Source organism: Anopheles marshallii, chromosome 3, assembly GCF_943734725.1.
Source record: "Anopheles marshallii chromosome 3, idAnoMarsDA_429_01, whole genome shotgun sequence".
NCBI lineage: Eukaryota > Metazoa > Arthropoda > Insecta > Diptera > Culicidae > Anopheles > Anopheles marshallii.
The window spans coordinates 34,280,689-34,297,898 of NC_071327.1; the positions used below are offsets into that span (position 1 = coordinate 34,280,689).

The 17,210-nt window shown below is 43.6% G+C and overlaps 5 protein-coding genes across 5 annotated transcripts; 3 read left to right on the forward strand and 2 right to left on the reverse strand.

The window, feature by feature from the left end:
- Positions 1–4,533: 4,533 nt before the first annotated feature.
- LOC128713474 (thioredoxin domain-containing protein 17) lies at positions 4,534–5,234 on the forward strand. Its single transcript, XM_053808333.1, has 3 exons — positions 4,534–4,708; positions 4,902–4,980; positions 5,081–5,234. The coding sequence occupies exons 1-3, from the start codon at positions 4,534–4,536 to the stop codon at positions 5,232–5,234; spliced, it is 408 nt and encodes a 135-aa protein (XP_053664308.1).
- A 264-nt stretch (positions 5,235–5,498) lies between these two features.
- Positions 5,499–7,689, reverse strand: LOC128713684 (vacuolar protein sorting-associated protein 52 homolog). The gene is made up of 4 exons (XM_053808548.1): positions 6,577–7,689; positions 6,396–6,514; positions 6,211–6,331; positions 5,499–6,128 (listed from the first exon to the last, which is right to left on the reverse strand). The coding sequence occupies exons 1-4, from the start codon at positions 7,687–7,689 to the stop codon at positions 5,499–5,501; spliced, it is 1,983 nt and encodes a 660-aa protein (XP_053664523.1).
- A 195-nt stretch (positions 7,690–7,884) lies between these two features.
- LOC128714029 (tRNA (guanine(26)-N(2))-dimethyltransferase) lies at positions 7,885–9,861 on the forward strand. Its single transcript, XM_053808905.1, has 4 exons — positions 7,885–8,244; positions 8,303–8,490; positions 8,558–9,637; positions 9,702–9,861. The coding sequence occupies exons 1-4, from the start codon at positions 7,885–7,887 to the stop codon at positions 9,859–9,861; spliced, it is 1,788 nt and encodes a 595-aa protein (XP_053664880.1).
- Positions 9,862–10,272: 411 nt separating this feature from the next.
- Positions 10,273–10,883, forward strand: LOC128714873 (cilia- and flagella-associated protein 276). The gene is made up of 2 exons (XM_053809754.1): positions 10,273–10,490; positions 10,571–10,883. Exons 1-2 carry the CDS (start codon positions 10,273–10,275, stop codon positions 10,881–10,883), a joined length of 531 nt encoding a protein of 176 aa, XP_053665729.1.
- Positions 10,884–15,979: 5,096 nt separating this feature from the next.
- On the reverse strand, positions 15,980–16,825 carry LOC128716364 (serine/arginine-rich splicing factor 2). Its single transcript, XM_053811283.1, has 3 exons — positions 16,772–16,825; positions 16,368–16,498; positions 15,980–16,298 (listed from the first exon to the last, which is right to left on the reverse strand). Exons 1-3 carry the CDS (start codon positions 16,823–16,825, stop codon positions 15,980–15,982), a joined length of 504 nt encoding a protein of 167 aa, XP_053667258.1.
- Positions 16,826–17,210: the final 385 nt, after the last annotated feature.

Consider the following 17,210-nt stretch of genomic DNA (forward strand, 5'->3'; position numbering starts at 1 on the left):
TGAAAACAACACGACAAGTGGTTTCCCATCGCAGCGTACTATTGCACAACGGAGCGTTGCCTGTGTATCCTGTGTTAGGATAAAAAAGTGTGTCGTTTGTTTAGTTTCACTGTTAGGAATGCAAACCCTGCATATTCAATTATGACGTGTGATAGACACGATGTGCGAAGACTCTACTGTAAACCATTTATATTGTATTGGCAACACTGAAATATATTCATTCCGAAGTATACATCGAAAGCGGCAACACACGGTTTTCTTTATATCACTGCATAACCTTTAGGTTATGGGCCCAGAGTATTAGAAAATGGAAGACGAAAAATACGACAAATTTCTGTTACCGCTGTTTGACGGCTCCAACTATAATGCATGGAAGTTTCGCATGCGTGTTGTGTTAGAGGAGCGTGATTTATTTGGATGTATCCAGTCGGAAGTGGCTGATGTCGCGGAACTTTGTGATAATGAAGGTGATACAACGGCTAAGAAAGCCGAAAAGGCTTTGGCGCGTGAAAAAAGGTTCAAGATGGACAAAAGGTGCAAAAGTTTGTTGGTGTCTAGAATACATGATTCTCAGTTGGAATACGTGCAGGATAAAGCAACACCAAAGGCTATTTGGGACGCCTTGATTGTTATCTTTGAACGGAAAAGTATCGCGAACCGTATGTATTTGAAGCGACAACTGGTGGCACTAAAGCACGAGTGCGGAAATCTTCAGGATCATTTCCTAAAGTATGACCGATTAGTGCGTGAGTATCGTGCGACAGGCGCAGTGATGGATGATTTGGAAGTGGTGTGTAGTTTGTTACTCACTTTAGGACCCAAATTTTCCACGGTAATCACTGCGATAGAAACCATGGCCGCAGAAAATCTTACCATAGATTTTGCAAAATGTCGTCTTTTGGACGAAGAAATTAAGCTGAAAGGCTTAAGTGTGGAACCAACGGTTCAAAGTGAATCATCGGTATTCATGAGTGCTAAGAAACCGATGAAAAAGAAGAAAACTCTAAAGTGTTACGGATGTCATCAAGAAGGACACAAGATATCCGAGTGCCCTAAAAGGAAGCCCAAAGCAAATCTAACAAAAGCAGAAAGTGTCTCTTTTGTGAGTTGTGTTAGTTCTATCGAAACAAACAAAGTGCAGTGGTTCGTGGACTCGGGGTGTTCTGATCATCTGGTGAAAGACAAAGAATTGTTTGAAACGCTAACTCCTTTAGCAATTCCTGTGAAAATTGCTGTAGCCAAAGATGGTGAATCTATCGAAGCTCGGCATATAGGAACAATACGGGTTTGTTCTGTGGTCAAAGGTGTTCAAATTCCGTGTACCATACACAATGTTCTTTATGTCCCTACTTTGCGTTTCAATTTGTTTTCCGTGTTAAAAGTAGAACAAAAAGGAATGAAAGTGATATTCGAAGATGGAAAGGTGTATGTGTGGGATAACAAAAGACTCGTTGCAACAGGATCGCGTTATGGAAATCTTTACGCTTTAGATGTGTTTAGTGATAAACGTATCGAGAACAATTCTTTGGTGGCTCATGGTCGAATCCAGAAAAATCTAGATTTGTGGCATCGTAGATTCGGTCATCTAAATAGTAGACAACTTGAGCAGTTGATAAGAAACCGTTTAGTGAAAGGATTTGATTTCGAAAACTTTGATAAAAAGGACAAAAACGTTACGGTATGTGAAACGTGCATTATCGGTAAGCAAACGCGACAGCCTTTTACAACATTTGGAGGAAAACGTTCTTCGAGAGTGTTGGAGCTAATCCATTCGGACGTGTGTGGTCCAATCACGCCTACTGGTCGTAAAGGCGAGCGATATTTTTTAACGTTTACAGACGATTATAGCCATTTTGTTATGATATATATCATGAAAAACAAAAGTGAGGTTTTCGAGAATTTCAAACAGTATGAGGCTAAGGTAACGGCTAAATTCTCATCAAAAATATCACGTTTGAGGTGCGATAATGGTGGAGAATTCAAAAATCATGCTATGGAACAGTTTTGTCGTGAGAAAGGAATCGAAATACAATATACAACGCCGTATACTCCTGAGCAGAACGGCACTAGTGAGAGGATAAATCGGACACTAGTTGAACGAGCAAGATCAATGTTAGAAGGTGCAAAGATTGATAAACAATTTTGGGTGCAAGCTATACAGACAGCCGGGTATGTGGTTAATCGATGCCCGACACGAGCGAACGACAATGATAAAACTCCAGCCGAAATATGGGAAAACATCAAGCCTGATGTATCTAAGTTGCGTGTTTTTGGATGTTCGGTGTTTGTACACATACCGAAGGAAAATCGTAAAAAGATGGATGCAAAGGCATGGAAAGGTACATTCGTCGGATATGCACCTACTGGCTACAGAGTATGGAACCCCAAAACGAGAACAATCATTACTTCGCGAGATGTTGATTTCTTCGAAATGGAGTCGCTATCAGACAACGAAAGAGGTGAGATTTCTGTGCGATATAACGAATCAGATATTATCGTTTTAGAGAAGGAGCAGACGGAACAAACAAGAGGAGATAACGGTCAAAACATAGATGATGTTATCGATCAGGAGAGCACTGCAAGCGAGGAACAATATGATACTGGTGAAGATGAGGTTAGTGAAGATACACCAAATACCAGACCAGTTCGCGAACGTACTGCCCCTGTATGGCATAAAGACTATGAGATAAATGCCAATTTTGCGTTGAATGCTCTGTCCTACGTAGAGAATACACCCAAATCGTTATCTGAGGTAAAGAAACGAGATGATTGGAAGTTGTGGCAACAAGCTTTACAAGATGAAATCAATTCTTTGGAAAAGAATAAGACTTGGACGCTAACAAAATTACCAGAAGGACGAAATCTTATATCGTGCAAATGGGTTTTTAAAGTGAAGCCTGGTGACGATGGACAGCAATCCAAATATAAAGCTCGTTTGGTTGCTAGAGGTTTCAGTCAAAAGCAAGGATTTGACTACACAGACACTTATTCACCAGTGGCACATCTAGACACCATTCGAATGGTTTTGGCTTTGGCAAATCGTAAAAACATGTATGTAGGTCAAATGGATGTAAAAACAGCATTTTTAAATGGCGAGTTAACAGAGGAGATCTATATGCAGCAGCCGGAAGGATTTGAACAAGGTAAAGGTTTAGTCTGCCGTCTGAATCGTTCTTTGTACGGATTGAAGCAAGCGTCGCGAAAATGGAACGAAAGATTCGATGAATTTGTGATTAGGCTTGGTTTTATCAGAAGTGCTAATGACCTTTGTTTGTACACTCGTGACTCTGGCGAAAAATTAGTGATCATCATTATCTACGTAGATGATGTTTTGATAGTCAGCTTATCTGAACAGAAGGTAAAAATAGTGAAGGCTTGTCTGGCAAAAGAATTTAAAATGACAGATATGGGCGAAGCAGGAAATTTTCTTGGTATGAAAATAGAGAGGAATCCTGACAAGGGGATTATGCGAATTTCTCAACGTCGATATCTAGAGAGCCTACTTTGTCGTTTCGGAATGGAAGATTGCCGACCAATCGCAACACCGATTGAGTATAGACTCAAGTTAGAAAAAGGAAATGAATGTAACAGAACTACTCATCCATATCGTGAACTTGTAGGTTGCATAATGTACGTATCATTAACATCTAGACCAGATTTGGCCATTGCTGCCAACTATTTTAGCCAGTTTCAGGCATGTCCCACAGACGAACATTGGGTACATCTGCGTCGTATATTACGGTACGTGAAAGGTACTTTGGATTATGGATTAATCTATTGTAAAGACGATAATGCACCAATATTGGAAGTTTATACAGATGCAGATTGGGCTAATGATATTGTGGACCGTCGTTCTGTATCGGGAGCACTTTTTAAAATGTTTGGAGCAACCATAAGTTGGATTGCAAAGAAACAAGCGACTGTATCTTTGTCGTCAACAGAAGCTGAGCTGGTAGCTCTTTGTAGTGCTGCGCGTCATAGTCAATGGTTGGTGCGAACATTAAAAGATTTAGGATTGGATATTAATCAACCAGTTCCATTTCATGAAGATAATCAATCGACTATCAAGATAATCAAAAATCAAAAGGATTCAGGCCGCATGAAGCATATCGACGTGAAACATTTTTATGTGCGAGAACTGGTAGAAAAGGGTAGTATTCAAATAGACTATGTACCAACAGAAAAACAAGAAGCGGATATATTAACAAAGGGTCTACCTGCTCCTGCGTTCAGGAAGTTACGTGCAAGTCTTGGTTTGTCCGAGTGCCAGGTATGAGCGGGCGATTTAGGACGATATGAATTAAACAGATGTATTGTGACTGCAATGTTTGAGCGGGCGTGTTAGGAATGCAAACCCTGCATATTCAATTATGACGTGTGATAGACACGATGTGCGAAGACTCTACTGTAAACCATTTATATTGTATTGGCAACACTGAAATATATTCATTCCGAAGTATACATCGAAAGCGGCAACACACGGTTTTCTTTATATCACTGCATAACCTTTATTCACTTCATTCTGCTCAGTGAATGCGTACAAGCCTGGTGCGGTTTGCAAAGATGGTCGTAAAACATAAAGTAACCGGGTACGAGGAGTTTACAAAGTTGGCCGAAAGTTTGGAAAGCAGTGGCGAACCGGTCCACATCCTGTTTACCGGCAGTAAGGATGAGAACGGTGAAAGCTGGTGCCCGTATTGTGTGAAGGGTAAGTGGAAAGCGTGGGTGGATAGGGTGCGAATACTTGCCACGAATTGTTGGCGTTTCTCACATGAAGATAAGATTAATCATTGATGAATGCCTCCCAGAGGAGGCCATACACATACTTGACGGGGTAATGCAAATGGTCCGCCAACTCTTATCAATTTTGTATCTGTTTGTTTGATACCCTTATTCAATAGCCGCACCCGTCGTCACGAAAGCCTTGGAGACGGCACCAGAAAAGAGCCATTTCATTACGGTTGAAATAGAACGCCCATTGTAAGTAGACAGGGGATCTACTCATACTAATCAAGCCCCTGACTGTGATGTCATCAACATGACGCTGCTTTTTTCTGTTCCGATTCTTAATCTATTTTAGCTGGAAAGATCTGAACTGTCCGTACCGAAAGGATCCACGCACACATCTGGTGTTTCTTCCCACACTTCTACGATGGCGATCGCCCCAGCGCTTGGACGGATCGCAGTGTACCAACACCGATTTGGTCCAAATGTTGTTCGAAGATGAAGATTAATCCTCAGCTCCAAATGTACCACAGAATCCATGGGGATTTATTTCTATTCATCTTTTTTTGCGCCCGCACTACACGAAGAAGCGCCTTTACACAATTTCGATTCTGTTTGATACAATAATGTAATGTCCGTGTTTTCATTTTCCATTTCAACCAATAAATAACTAAATGAAGTACGTAAGTCATCGTAAGCTATGGTAATGTTTGTGAAGCAATCCGTTCCCTTCGAAACAAGTAAGGTTTTAAACCTGCCCATTGCCAGTGTGCTTAGAAGTTGCTCTTGTACTTCTTCACCTCGATCATTATCACATGGATGTTCACCAGCTGTGCTCGGGCGTTGGGCGTTAGCAGCTTGTAGAACTTGTGATAGTACTGGACAAGCTGGGCCAGCGCGAGTTGCAACAACTGAGACCCCGTTAGCAACGAAGGAAACGATAGGAACACCTCACGGTTAAGGTCTTCCAAGGATTTCTTCCAGTTGGCACTAAAATTAGCTACCAGCTGCAGCGATCGGCGCTCTTGACGCTTCAGTTCCTCGGTCTGCTCCTTGTCTCGCATCTGCTCACAGTCCTTCACGAACTGTATAATACCACCGAGATGTGGAGCCAGTATCTCCTCCACGTATTCTGCACTGCGAGTGCTCAGCAACTCGCGGAATGCTTCCGCTTCCTTGGAATTGTCGCGAGTGCGTTCCATCAGCACACCCAACACGAGATCGTAATTGTTGATCAGATATATCAGTTGCTCTTTCCGCGTCGTGAAAATGGCGGCCATTCGAAGCATAAAACATTTCACCTCTTCCTGAAGCTCCAACAGCATGTGGCTGACCAGCTCGTTCGGGAAGTTCTCCGTTATGCCCACGATTGCGGCCGAGAATTCAGCATAACGGCGGGTAATCTGTAGCAGGAGAAGAAAAATGCAGCTGTTAGACTGAAGATGATCTGCACCGACGAGCCCGACTGCAATCGTTTCGACTTACATAATGTGGTCCAGTTTCTTTGGGGAATTTGGTCGGATCACAGTCCTGAATACTTTGTATGTTCATACGGAAAACTTGCTCAAATCGGGGCCATATCACCGCATGCAAGTTATCCCAATACCTTCAGGTGAAGAGAGAACGCTTGTACATTGAAATGCCCTCTTGAAACAACAAGCCACACATACTTATCTAAGGCGGGCACGCAACGTTTGTGGCACATCAGCTGATATCGGAAACAGAGCTGGATGCACAGGAACAGTGCTATCGTGTCGAAACAATCCTGAACGTACGTTTCCAAATTTTTCTACAAATATTTGTACAAACTCATTAATTTCCGTTAAAATAAACCCAATTCGACTTTCTTACAATCAAAAGAGTGGTCGTTTTGCCCATAATTTGGTTAAACAGTTCCTGCGCCTGTGGACCGCGAACGATGAAAAAGTCCGTCACGAATAGATACTCCCGACAGGCGTTATCGACCAGCGCATACTGCTCCGACCGGAACAGTGCTTCGTAAGCGTAACGAAACTTTTGTTGCGCGTGTGGCACAATGATCGGTGCTTCCAGCTGTTGATTAAGTACTTCGCCACGATCGCCAATCGAAAATACGGTGCTTTTGTTCTTCAGTGAGCTCGTTTTCGAGAAGATACTCCTCGGCACTGAATCGTCCAACCCCATCAGATCGTCCTTGGAGACGGCTTCCTCAAACTTTAGCGATCCGAGCCGGGTCGAGTAGCTCTTAAAGTAGCTGTAGTAAATCTTGCTCATCGTATCAACGTACTCGTTGCAAATCTCTTGCGCGACCGCCCGCTCGTTTGAGAGAATAAACTCGAAAAAGAACTTGTACTTCAGCATCGCATTCTGCGGTATCTGATAGTTGGCCATCGGTTTGCGGAACTTGTAGATCTGCTCCATCAGGTAGAGCCGCAGTTTGCTCATGGCTTTAATTTTGAGCTTCTGCAGAACATCGCTCACGTCCTGCGAGGATTTGCTTTCCTTGAAGTTAAGCTCTTTCATGAGATTCAGTTTGTGGTTAAGCTCGTTCAGGTGGCCCATAAACTCCTTCTCCGTTACGGGACTGTCCATGATGCAGGCCACCATCTCCTCCGGCACGGCCATATCCTCTATAAACTGCGAGATCTGAGCCCGTATCGATTGCCGATTGGTTAGCTGCACCGACATTGAGACAGACTTTTTCTGCAGCGAAGTGATCTCCGTGCTGATGTTATTCAGCGCATCCTGGATGTCCATCAGCATCGATTCCATCCGCTCCAGTATATTTGATGTGTTGCCAATCTGGTTGTGCAAGTTGGCTATGTTTTGGCTCTCTTTGATGTAATCATCGATGGAACGGTTTTCGACCTCTTTAAACTCTTTCTCGATCTGTGCCGAATATTGGCGCAAATCCGTGCCCGTCTTCAGGATCTCCTGCACCTCATCGTCCTCGATTTGTTCGCCAATAATTACCGCATCCGCCATGATTCACTTCAACCCAGCTGATGACGATAACACAACAAATATGCTAAAAATTTATCTTTTGTTGATTGTGCGAGAAAATTGTCGAATGACAGCTGTGCAAGGCCAAGGTGCTTACATGTGCCATGTGTACATAAACAAAACAGGGTAATCCAAATGAAACACAGTTTCGGATTGTTGTTGTCTGTCATCGGCTTCATGGCACGTGTGCTTTTGTTTACGTGCAAATCGGTGAAAGGCATCACGAAAAACCGGCTCTACATCAAAGTCTCAGCCTTTCCAGCAGTAAAGCTACATTCACTTACGAATAGCACCATGGCCGAAGAAAATAATAAAACCGGATCGTTAAAAACTATACGAGAAGGTAGTGCAGAAATCCTGGTTGCGGATCATGTATTCTACAACCCGGTGCAAGAATTTAATCGTGATCTGAGCATCTGCGTTTTGACAACCTTTTCGAGGATATATCAGCGGGAGAAGCATGAACAAAATCAGCGAAGGAATCCTCCGAATGAATCGTCAGACGAAACAACACTGGAAGCCGGAGTAAAACAAGAGGTAAACATAAACCGAAAGTACAGTCGATGTAGGGATTGAACGGTTCGTTTGATTATAGAATGGACTACGCATCCTGGAGGCACTGTCTGCAACCGGGTTGCGAAGCATACGGTACGCGAAAGAAATACCCGGTGTGAAGGAAATTATTGCAAACGATCTATCCAAGTCAGCGGTGGAATCGATCGAACAGAATGTGAAGCACAATCAAATAGAGCATCTGATCAAGCCCAGCTTTAATGACGCAATGTAAGTCGTGTCCCATCTTCCTGTCTTGGTCATTCTTTTCATGTTTAAATTTATTTTTTACTTCAAGGACGTTGATGTACATGTCAACCAAACCGGAGCAACACTTTACGGCGATCGATCTCGATCCTTATGGACATCCGACGCGATTTCTCGACGGAGCTGTTCAAAGCATTGAAGACGGTGGGTTGCTTCTTATCACTGCTACCGATATGGCTGTTTTGGCCGGTAACTCACCGGAGTCATGCTACGTAAAGTACGGATCGGTCCCGCTCAAAACCAAGGCATGTCACGAGATGGCGCTGCGCATCTTGCTTCGCTGCATCGAAACAACGGCCACTCGGTATGGACGGTACATGAAGCCCCTGCTTAGCATATCGGCTGATTTTTATATACGCGTGTTTGTTCGCATATACACCGGGAAATATGCTTGCAAAAAGAGTAGCAGCAAACAATCGATGGTGTTCCAGTGTACTGGCTGTGAAGCACTCACCTTACAACCCTTGGGCGTACTGAAACCGAACCCCACCGAAGCAAACCCACAGCAGATTAAGTTTGGAATTCCAACAGGGCCATTTGTTGGTAGTCGCTGTGAGCATTGCAATCATCAGCATCATATGGGAGGTCCGATATGGTCCGCACCGTTGCACGATGACGAATTCCTGGACGAATTGCTGGCAACTATAGAACAGGACGACTCAAAGCGATTGACAACGATCAGACGGATCTACGGTACGTTGTCTGTCATCCGCGAGGAACTCCATGATATTCCACTTTACTACGCGTTGGACCGGATGTGTGGCATACTAAAGCTAGAATCGATCGGAATGCTAACATTGCGGTCCGCTTTGTTACACGCGGGTTATCGCGTGTCCTATTCTCACGCCAGCCGTACCTCGATCAAAACCGACGCCCCGATCGGTGTGCTTTGGGATATTCTTCGTTGCTGGCATAGGTTACACCCGGTAAAGCCAGATCGATTCCTTGAGGGAGTCCCACTGACGGCAATTTTACGAAAGCAACCATTTCAAGAGTACAACATCGTAGACATACACCCGGACGCGAATCCACCAAGCCGGAAGGAATCACTTAGCCGTTTTCCGGAAAATCCCACCGCCTACTGGGGTCCTGGAACACGAGCGACACAAATGTACGTAAACGAACACCAATGCATGTCGGTTGTTATTAACCAGTTGCACTTTTATTCTATTTAGGGTCAGCGATAATAAAATGCTCAAAAGTGCTCAAAATCAGAACAAACGGAAGCAGAAACGAGCGCCAAAAAGTGAGACGAAGGCTCAGGATAATGATGTCAAGGCCGACAGCAAGTCACCGGACAGGAAAGTTCCCAAAACGATTACTACGGACTGTTGAATTGGAACGGAGGTTGGAGGTTAGTTACTATGGGAATGTAGCCCGACTCGGCTCGACCCGACCCGACACGGAAGTTGCGTGCGGTCGGTCGGTATGGTAATATGTTATACCGCGTTGACTTGCTGGATGGGGAAGAAAAATCGATTTAACACAACCTTCCCACATGCCTATACACATTTCACCTTAGTTTTGTGTTATTGTTATCGTAGCAGGCGATATTTTAACCATGCGACGTGGAGCTTCTCCAGAGTCTTAGAAGGCTTCGCGCACCAGAAGTTCACCCGAGAATAGAAAAGTGAAACTTTATTTGGCAAATAATAAATCTTGAGAGGGATCCTATTGGTGGAGATTTCTCTGTTTACAATTTAAATCTCAAGTCCTTTTGTCGTTGTGTGTTGATATTGAATCAAAATGGTACAAAAGCTGCCAGAAACACCGATAAAGCGTGAACGAAACGAGGAACATATTCCCTGCATCGACGGTGAAGGAGTTTACCGTAAGACGCTGCCCGTACCGCCGCTAACCCATCCTTCAAAACGCTGGTCCGATTCGTTACCACCCAATGAGCGTGTTTTCTATCATCAAACGTTAAGTTCAGCAAGACGCGCGGCACACTTCGTCAATCATGGGTAACAACAATCCTCAAGACCTTACTCAATAATCTTCAGAGCTTTAAGGATATTAATTGATTCCAAAATTTTTCTTTCAGAAACATTCCCGTAGATTCGCTGGATATAACACTTGCCGCTCAGTACAACCATTCGGATGATTTGTTCCTCGGCAAGAACGATGTCGTACTGCAGGACGAAACGCTGGGCCGAAGCACCTTCCGGCGGTTGCGGAATACGCGCGATTTAAGTCCCGAGAAGATTATCCCATTGAAGCACCCGCTGCTGATTGGAGGATTGAGAGAAAAGGCATCACCTAATAGTGTCAAATTGATGAATACTGGACCTCATACACCGTTAACGAATCCAGGCTATTCCCGTCAGTCGGGAGATGGAAATTTCTTCAATTATTAAAGCTATTCCTACGTTTCGGCAAATAAAACATCGTCATACAACCTCTCATAGAGCATTTTGTTTAGTAGTTTTTTAGCTTTATTTGATCTCTTTACGGCGCCAACATGTTAGCCCATCACAAGGACCACGTGCAGGGCAACACATGCGGCTCTCCTTTGCTAGAAGCTAGTACAAAGATATACAGGTAGAAAATGATAGCGTTTTTACCGTATTGAAACTCGTTCAACACCGGTCGTCTCTAAATCATACGCGCACGGAGCTTCACTTTCTATAAAAAACTATCCCTAAAAATGTTAGAACTAAAACCCAAATCTTGCCGTTACCATCAACACCATTTACAGCGCACAGGTGGTGTGCCAATTTTCAATTACAAAGCAATTGTGTTTTGTATTTTTGTGAAACAGTGTGGTGAACGTCAACAACACACATTATTGTTGATAATTTACAGCGAACGCGTTCAGCTTTACAGAGGTAAACAAAATTTCATTCAGCGTTAAATATCCTCCTGTGCTCTATAACTTGTAAGTATCAATAAGACGAATTACTGATGGAAATTTATATAAAAGAAAAAAAATATTTATATATAAACACCGTTCCGTTTCCCGAGCGGCTCCACAGTCTGGCCAACTTACCGTCGTTTGGTCTCTATATTATATCCGTTGATCTCATTTTTCAGCTACAGTTTGTGATAATGTTCGTGATTTAAAAAAGGTTAAAACAGGTTCCGCCAGTCGGCCGCCCAGAAAAGGGAACGAAATGTAGAAAATGCCGTGGAATTAAACTAGTAAACACTACACTTTTTCCTTTTTGTGTATCTACTGTCAAGATGTTCACCCTATTAGATGCCCTATCCTTAATTGTACGTACAATATTTTGTTTGTTGATTATTGAATCAAAATTTCCCTCACGATGAGGGAGAGAGTACTGTTGCAAATAATGTTCTGGGAAACAGAATACATTTCCCGTTCTGAAGCGCGTGTATTAAATTCTCCCTACTCTTGCAGCTACGATGCGTGCGGTTCGCTTTTCTACGCAAAAACCAAATTTCAATCCGAACAACCTCTCGTTTTGGGAGACACTGTTCCCATCCTAAACCCCGCTTATTAGACTTACTGCGCGTGTGAGGTATGTCGGAACCGGCATTTGTTCAAAAATTTTCTTCTGTTGTGAAATGGTCGTCGGTCCTCCGCGCGTCTTCTTCCGTAGGTTCCGTTAGAGGCTGTTAGGGGACAGGACACAACGATACTTGCGTGTAAGCGTTGTTCATGTTGATTGTTGCGCGGTTGTCATATTTTGTGAATGTTGGTTTTCAATAGAGAAATCTGAAAAAACATAAAACTGCATACCGTTTGGAATGGTTCTACTGTTTAACGTTGCTCGTTGATCGACCATCGGGGCGCGCACACATTTAACTGAGCCCTCCAGTCAAGACAGTCGAAGAAGGGACAAGAAGGTTCACTATTCCTTAATGAAGGGAAATTTGATACGTAAGTTTAATCTGGAAACTGCAGCGTTCTCAGGCATGTATGGCTGCTGTTCCACGGCTCGTTGAAATGTAAGATTAATTCACCCTCCTCTCTCTCATTCTCAATCTCTCGCGCTTTCAGCGATGCGAATCAGCAGCAGCTGCCTAGAAATATACAGATGGCACTGAACCGAAGAAAACCAAGCAGCATATCGCCCGTAAACATATGCGCGAATTGTTACTCCAAACGGCGGATTCGTCGCTGGGAAGTTATCTCCATCTTCAAAAGATCTCGACGTCGTGTTTTACGATGCGCCCCGCAATAGTGCCAGCTGCTCGATGCTATGAACATTATCGGGCTGCTGCTGCTGCTGCTAACGGCTTCAAACGCATTATCTTGTTGTCTTGAGTTCCCCCTTGCATTTTTTCTTTTAAATTCCCACATATATTGCCGCATCTCCTTCGTCTGCCAACAGCTCGCGCAACCAGCAGAAGTGTGAGCTCCAAAACTGCCTCCGAAGAAGTCGCTCTCCGTGTCCACGCGAATGCTCTCAAACAATAAATCAGCAAGTGGCAGATACAATTCGGTACGGCTACCTCCGCATCTTCGACACTGCGCCCGTTCCAAGTGGGGTCTTATCATCAAACCATGATAAAACCTTAGAATGGAATTTTCTTTTAATTTCAATGACACCTCCACGAAGACGCCCGATCGGAGACAGACATGTAAATAACGGGTGTGTTATTAATTCACTAGCGCACCAAAGGAGCGTGTGTGTGTTACGTGTGTTGATGCGTGCATGCGTGTGTTGTTTTGTCATACTGGTCAGTCCAACCTCCTGAAAGAGGGGACCCCATTATACATGTTTTGTTGGTGTTGCGAGTAACGTATGCATTAAATAATGGACTATTTTTGAATGACGATAAACATAAAATGGTTCGAAGTTATTGGATTTGATTCTCTGCGTGAGGTTATAGCCCTAAAATGTTCTGTCTGTTGCCTCTAAGAGCTATTTGGAGAGTCGGTGGTCTCCGATAAAACTTCATTAACTATTCGAAAAATAATTTTACCTGACCGATGCTACTGTTCTCGAATGACAATTTCACATAAAAAAATCTTCCTTGTTCAGATACTTCTTCACTGTTTGGTCGATTGTTTCAAACTCCAGAGGAAACAAAGACACTTTAATCTTCGATTTCCATCTTCAGATTCTGTTGTGTACGAGACTATCGTTTGACACCTTATCCTTTACCTGAGAAGGGAAAAGATACTATAAATGCCAGTTCGACCATATCGAGTATATACGAAACGGGAGAACTCATCAGGTAATCAGGTTTGAGCAAGACTCAAAAAAAATTAACTAACAATGTTGCCAAATTTTCCGTATGTATAATGGGATAGCAACAAGAGAAGAAACCATGCTGGATTCTTCCATTAGGTAGGAGGGAAAACCGTATAAAACACCGCTAAATTAGTCCATTTTTTAATACATACATTAGATAGCAAATGTGCACCGAAAAAAAAAATACGAAGAGAAACGGTTACGGATAATAAACAGAGAGAACACAAAAAGAGCATCTACATAGTAGTAGTAGTAGTAGCAGCAGTATTGGGGAGGAATTGTTGGAAAGCGGGAAAGGATATGAACACACTACTTCAGCTGGAAGAAAAGAAGAAGAGAAGAAAAACACGCAGAACACGAAGCGTTTACGGTGGCGCACAGACGAAACAGGGTTTTTGGGGACGATACACCGCGTCTTCTCCGCCAGTTCCGGGCAGCAAGCGCAGTAACAGCTAGGGGATCTAGTACCGGGTACACAAATACAGCTGCTGCAGCTGAACCTCCAGATTGAACACGCGCAGCCACACCGTCGAAAACGGGAAACCGGCAGCTGGGAGAATATTTTCATCCTATGCACGCTCTTCTTTTCGGCAGTCGATACAAAACGTGGCGATCTTGTGAGCGGCGTTGCTGCTCGGCAGCACCGGGACAGGATAAACCGGAAACCGCCAGCCTGCAAAATGGGACCATCCACTTACGCTCTCTCAAAACTCAAAAATCTCATCTACCTGCTCTGTTGAAGCGGATGAATGAATGACTCCCCTCTCTGTGTCTGTTTTTTCTACTTCATGCGCTCTCCGCTTCTCTTTTTGCTAATGCAGCGGAACACCCCAGCGAGGAAGCGGACGATCATCATCTGTGGCACACAGCACACCACATCTCCAGCATCGCGCACCATCTTCGCCTTCTGCTCCAACATGTGACTGCGACGTTGGCCGGAATAACCCCACGTTTACCTTCATCAACATCAACACCACCACAGCAAGCGTCCGTTCGCGGAGGTTGCAGCGCATAAGGAATTAATATACGGCCGCAATACCTGCACACACAAGGACGCATGTCTCCCCGTTCCCGACAGAACATTCGGGTACGAGGATCAGCGGCTGGAAGACGATTGCAGATCCCGCACGCTCTCTCGCTCTCTGTTCGCCTTCCTCTGTCTTTTCTTCTCTCGCCAAACATCTCTCCCTCGATCTCATCGAACTCGATGCTAAATTGGACAGCGCTTAGAAGAAGACACAGGAAGGAAAGTAGTGACCGGATGGGCAAATCAGCACGGGCAGCAGCTGCATTAACCGCAAATTGTTGCCCTATATGGTGAGACAGGTATTCATTTAGTACAGACAAACAGAGCGGTTTGTGGCTAACAGCTGTTTGTAACACTGTTAGGCGGAGTTGTACGCGGACTCTTACAATCGTGCTCGTGATAATGATAACGATATAAAAGGGTAAGATAATCAAACAAATCAACAACAACAAAAACAAGCAACACACAAATGTGTTAGCATACCATAAACGAATTATTGATCGTTGACTCACACGGAAACGAAAATGGGAAGTAAATAAGAAAAAACAAAACAAAACGGAAGTGTCTCTAATAGTAAGAATTTTAAAGCGCACAAGGAAATTTTCCCGCAATCGCACCAATGAGATTCATGGTGAACACAAAGCACTTTTGTCGGAACCGGATGCCACGGATTATGGTAACATACCGATTACCGAGGGGGTTTCACATGATGAACGACTCTCGGGAAACTTTCCTATTCAACCGATGTGTCCTATATGCCTGGACTACACCTCACTGAGACGTAGTTAAGAGGATTTGACATTGGGTGCTAAAACATGTGGAATCTGCTTTCACAAGGCGTGTGGTTTTTTTTTACCGAGGATAGAATAATATTCGTTAGGAGGATGTTGTGGAGGGAAAATATCGAGAAATTCTCAGTGGGGTCTTGAATTTCAACGAAGCCGTACTATAAAACAAGTTCGTGTGTAATATAAACTCTTCTAACACTTAAATCGATATATAAAACGGAGACAAAATACTGATTTCGCGAAAAACGGTTAAGGGAAAACAAGGGGATATGAGTGCGTTTAATGTTACCTTCTTGAATGTGGGGCGTATATCGTCAGGTTGAAAGAAAAAAAAAACGATCTCATCTCACACTGTTCTGTAGATGTTTGATCTATAATGAACAAGAAAGATGATCGCGTAAGTTTTTGTTGATCTTACTACACACAAGTAATAAAGTAATCAATTACCTTATATGAATCTTCGCACACACCCACTAATAATGCCCACGTTCGGCTGGGCTACGAGAGCGGGAATCCTTGCCTCGGGACGATTTACTTCCGGAACGGGAGCGTGGTGTGCGTGATTTGGAGCGAGAGTAAGAACGACGCCTATGTTCGGGGCTACGCGATCGCGAACGACGGCGATACCGTTCGCGGGAACGTCCTCTTTCACGTCCATTGTATCGATTTCCGCGTCGTTGTGGTGATGTTGGCCGTCCGTAACGTGCCATCTGGACGCGAAGCTCCCTACCATCCAACATGCGTCCATCCATAGCGTCTAGTGCGTCTTCGGCATCGCGTTTGTCATAGAATCTATTAATACAAACAGTTTACCATGTTTTTGACTTTGAAACCCATCATCAAACCACTTCAAATCCTTACCTGACAAAAGCAAAGCCCCTGCTTTCACGTGTATGTCTGTCGCGGGGAATGTAAATATCACCCACTTCACCGCAACGTTCGAATACTCGCCTCAAGTCATCCGGTGTCGTACGGTACGTTAAATTGTCAACCTGAAAGATACGGCGAAAATAGTTATGGGATCGGGCACACAACCAATCGGTTCAATATGGAAGACTATCGCTCCCGTTATGGTATCGTTAACTTTCTCCTTAATACGCATTATCTCGTATTCGAAGACGTGGCTTGAGATAATGCGTTCCGTAATTAGACTAAAGATAAGAATTGAACTAATAGTACATATGTTGCTACCAATCAGTAGCATACACGGAAAAGGGAAATAAAAGGATCTATTGCCCACGGTTACAAGCTTTGGATGGACTTACTTTCAATGAAATCATTCCATCTATTCTTGGAGGCGGACGTGCGTATCCACTCATCGTATTATTCTTGCTTTGCACCAACGCGAATCACTATGTCCAACACGGTGGAACACTTGACTGTATCCTTTCGGAAAATAAAATATTCGTAGTTAAAAGACGCGCTCGAATGTAAGCCACACTCTTTCCCGACGCGGAATAGTTTGAGCAAAAATGGCTACCTTGCTTCCGTACAAAATGGCTACCCAGTTTTAGCGGTTCAGCACAACGGGTTTGCTGGTAAGTCATTTTACAAGACAGATATGTAAAATACGGATGTCAAAATATTTACTTTTTGCCATTGAATAGCGAATTATGAAGCATTTCCGAATGGAACGAAGCAAATAAAAATTCAATCCTATTTTAGCCAAATGAGGCATGTTTTAAAACCGTAGAAACCATTTCA

Coding starts and splice junctions, on each gene's coding strand:
- LOC128713474 (XM_053808333.1), top strand. CDS start 4,534: ATGCGTACAAGCCTGGTGCGGTTTGCAAAGATGGTCGTAAAACATAAA. Junction 4,709..4,901: donor GTGCCCGTATTGTGTGAAGG/GTAAGTGGAAAG, acceptor CTTATTCAATAG/CCGCACCCGTCGTCACGAAA. Junction 4,981..5,080: donor GTTGAAATAGAACGCCCATT/GTAAGTAGACAG, acceptor AATCTATTTTAG/CTGGAAAGATCTGAACTGTC.
- LOC128713684 (XM_053808548.1), bottom strand. CDS start 7,689: ATGGCGGATGCGGTAATTATTGGCGAACAAATCGAGGACGATGAGGTG. Junction 6,515..6,576: donor AAACGACCACTCTTTTGATT/GTAAGAAAGTCG, acceptor AAATATTTGTAG/AAAAATTTGGAAACGTACGT. Junction 6,129..6,210: donor AAGAAACTGGACCACATTAT/GTAAGTCGAAAC, acceptor CTCCTGCTACAG/ATTACCCGCCGTTATGCTGA.
- LOC128714029 (XM_053808905.1), top strand. CDS start 7,885: ATGGCACGTGTGCTTTTGTTTACGTGCAAATCGGTGAAAGGCATCACG. Junction 8,245..8,302: donor AAGCCGGAGTAAAACAAGAG/GTAAACATAAAC, acceptor GTTTGATTATAG/AATGGACTACGCATCCTGGA. Junction 9,638..9,701: donor GGAACACGAGCGACACAAAT/GTACGTAAACGA, acceptor TATTCTATTTAG/GGTCAGCGATAATAAAATGC.
- LOC128714873 (XM_053809754.1), top strand. CDS start 10,273: ATGGTACAAAAGCTGCCAGAAACACCGATAAAGCGTGAACGAAACGAG. Junction 10,491..10,570: donor GCACACTTCGTCAATCATGG/GTAACAACAATC, acceptor TTTTTCTTTCAG/AAACATTCCCGTAGATTCGC.
- LOC128716364 (XM_053811283.1), bottom strand. CDS start 16,825: ATGAGTGGATACGCACGTCCGCCTCCAAGAATAGATGGAATGATTTCA. Junction 16,499..16,771: donor ATGGAATGATTTCATTGAAA/GTAAGTCCATCC, acceptor CGTATCTTTCAG/GTTGACAATTTAACGTACCG. Junction 16,299..16,367: donor AGGGGCTTTGCTTTTGTCAG/GTAAGGATTTGA, acceptor TTGTATTAATAG/ATTCTATGACAAACGCGATG.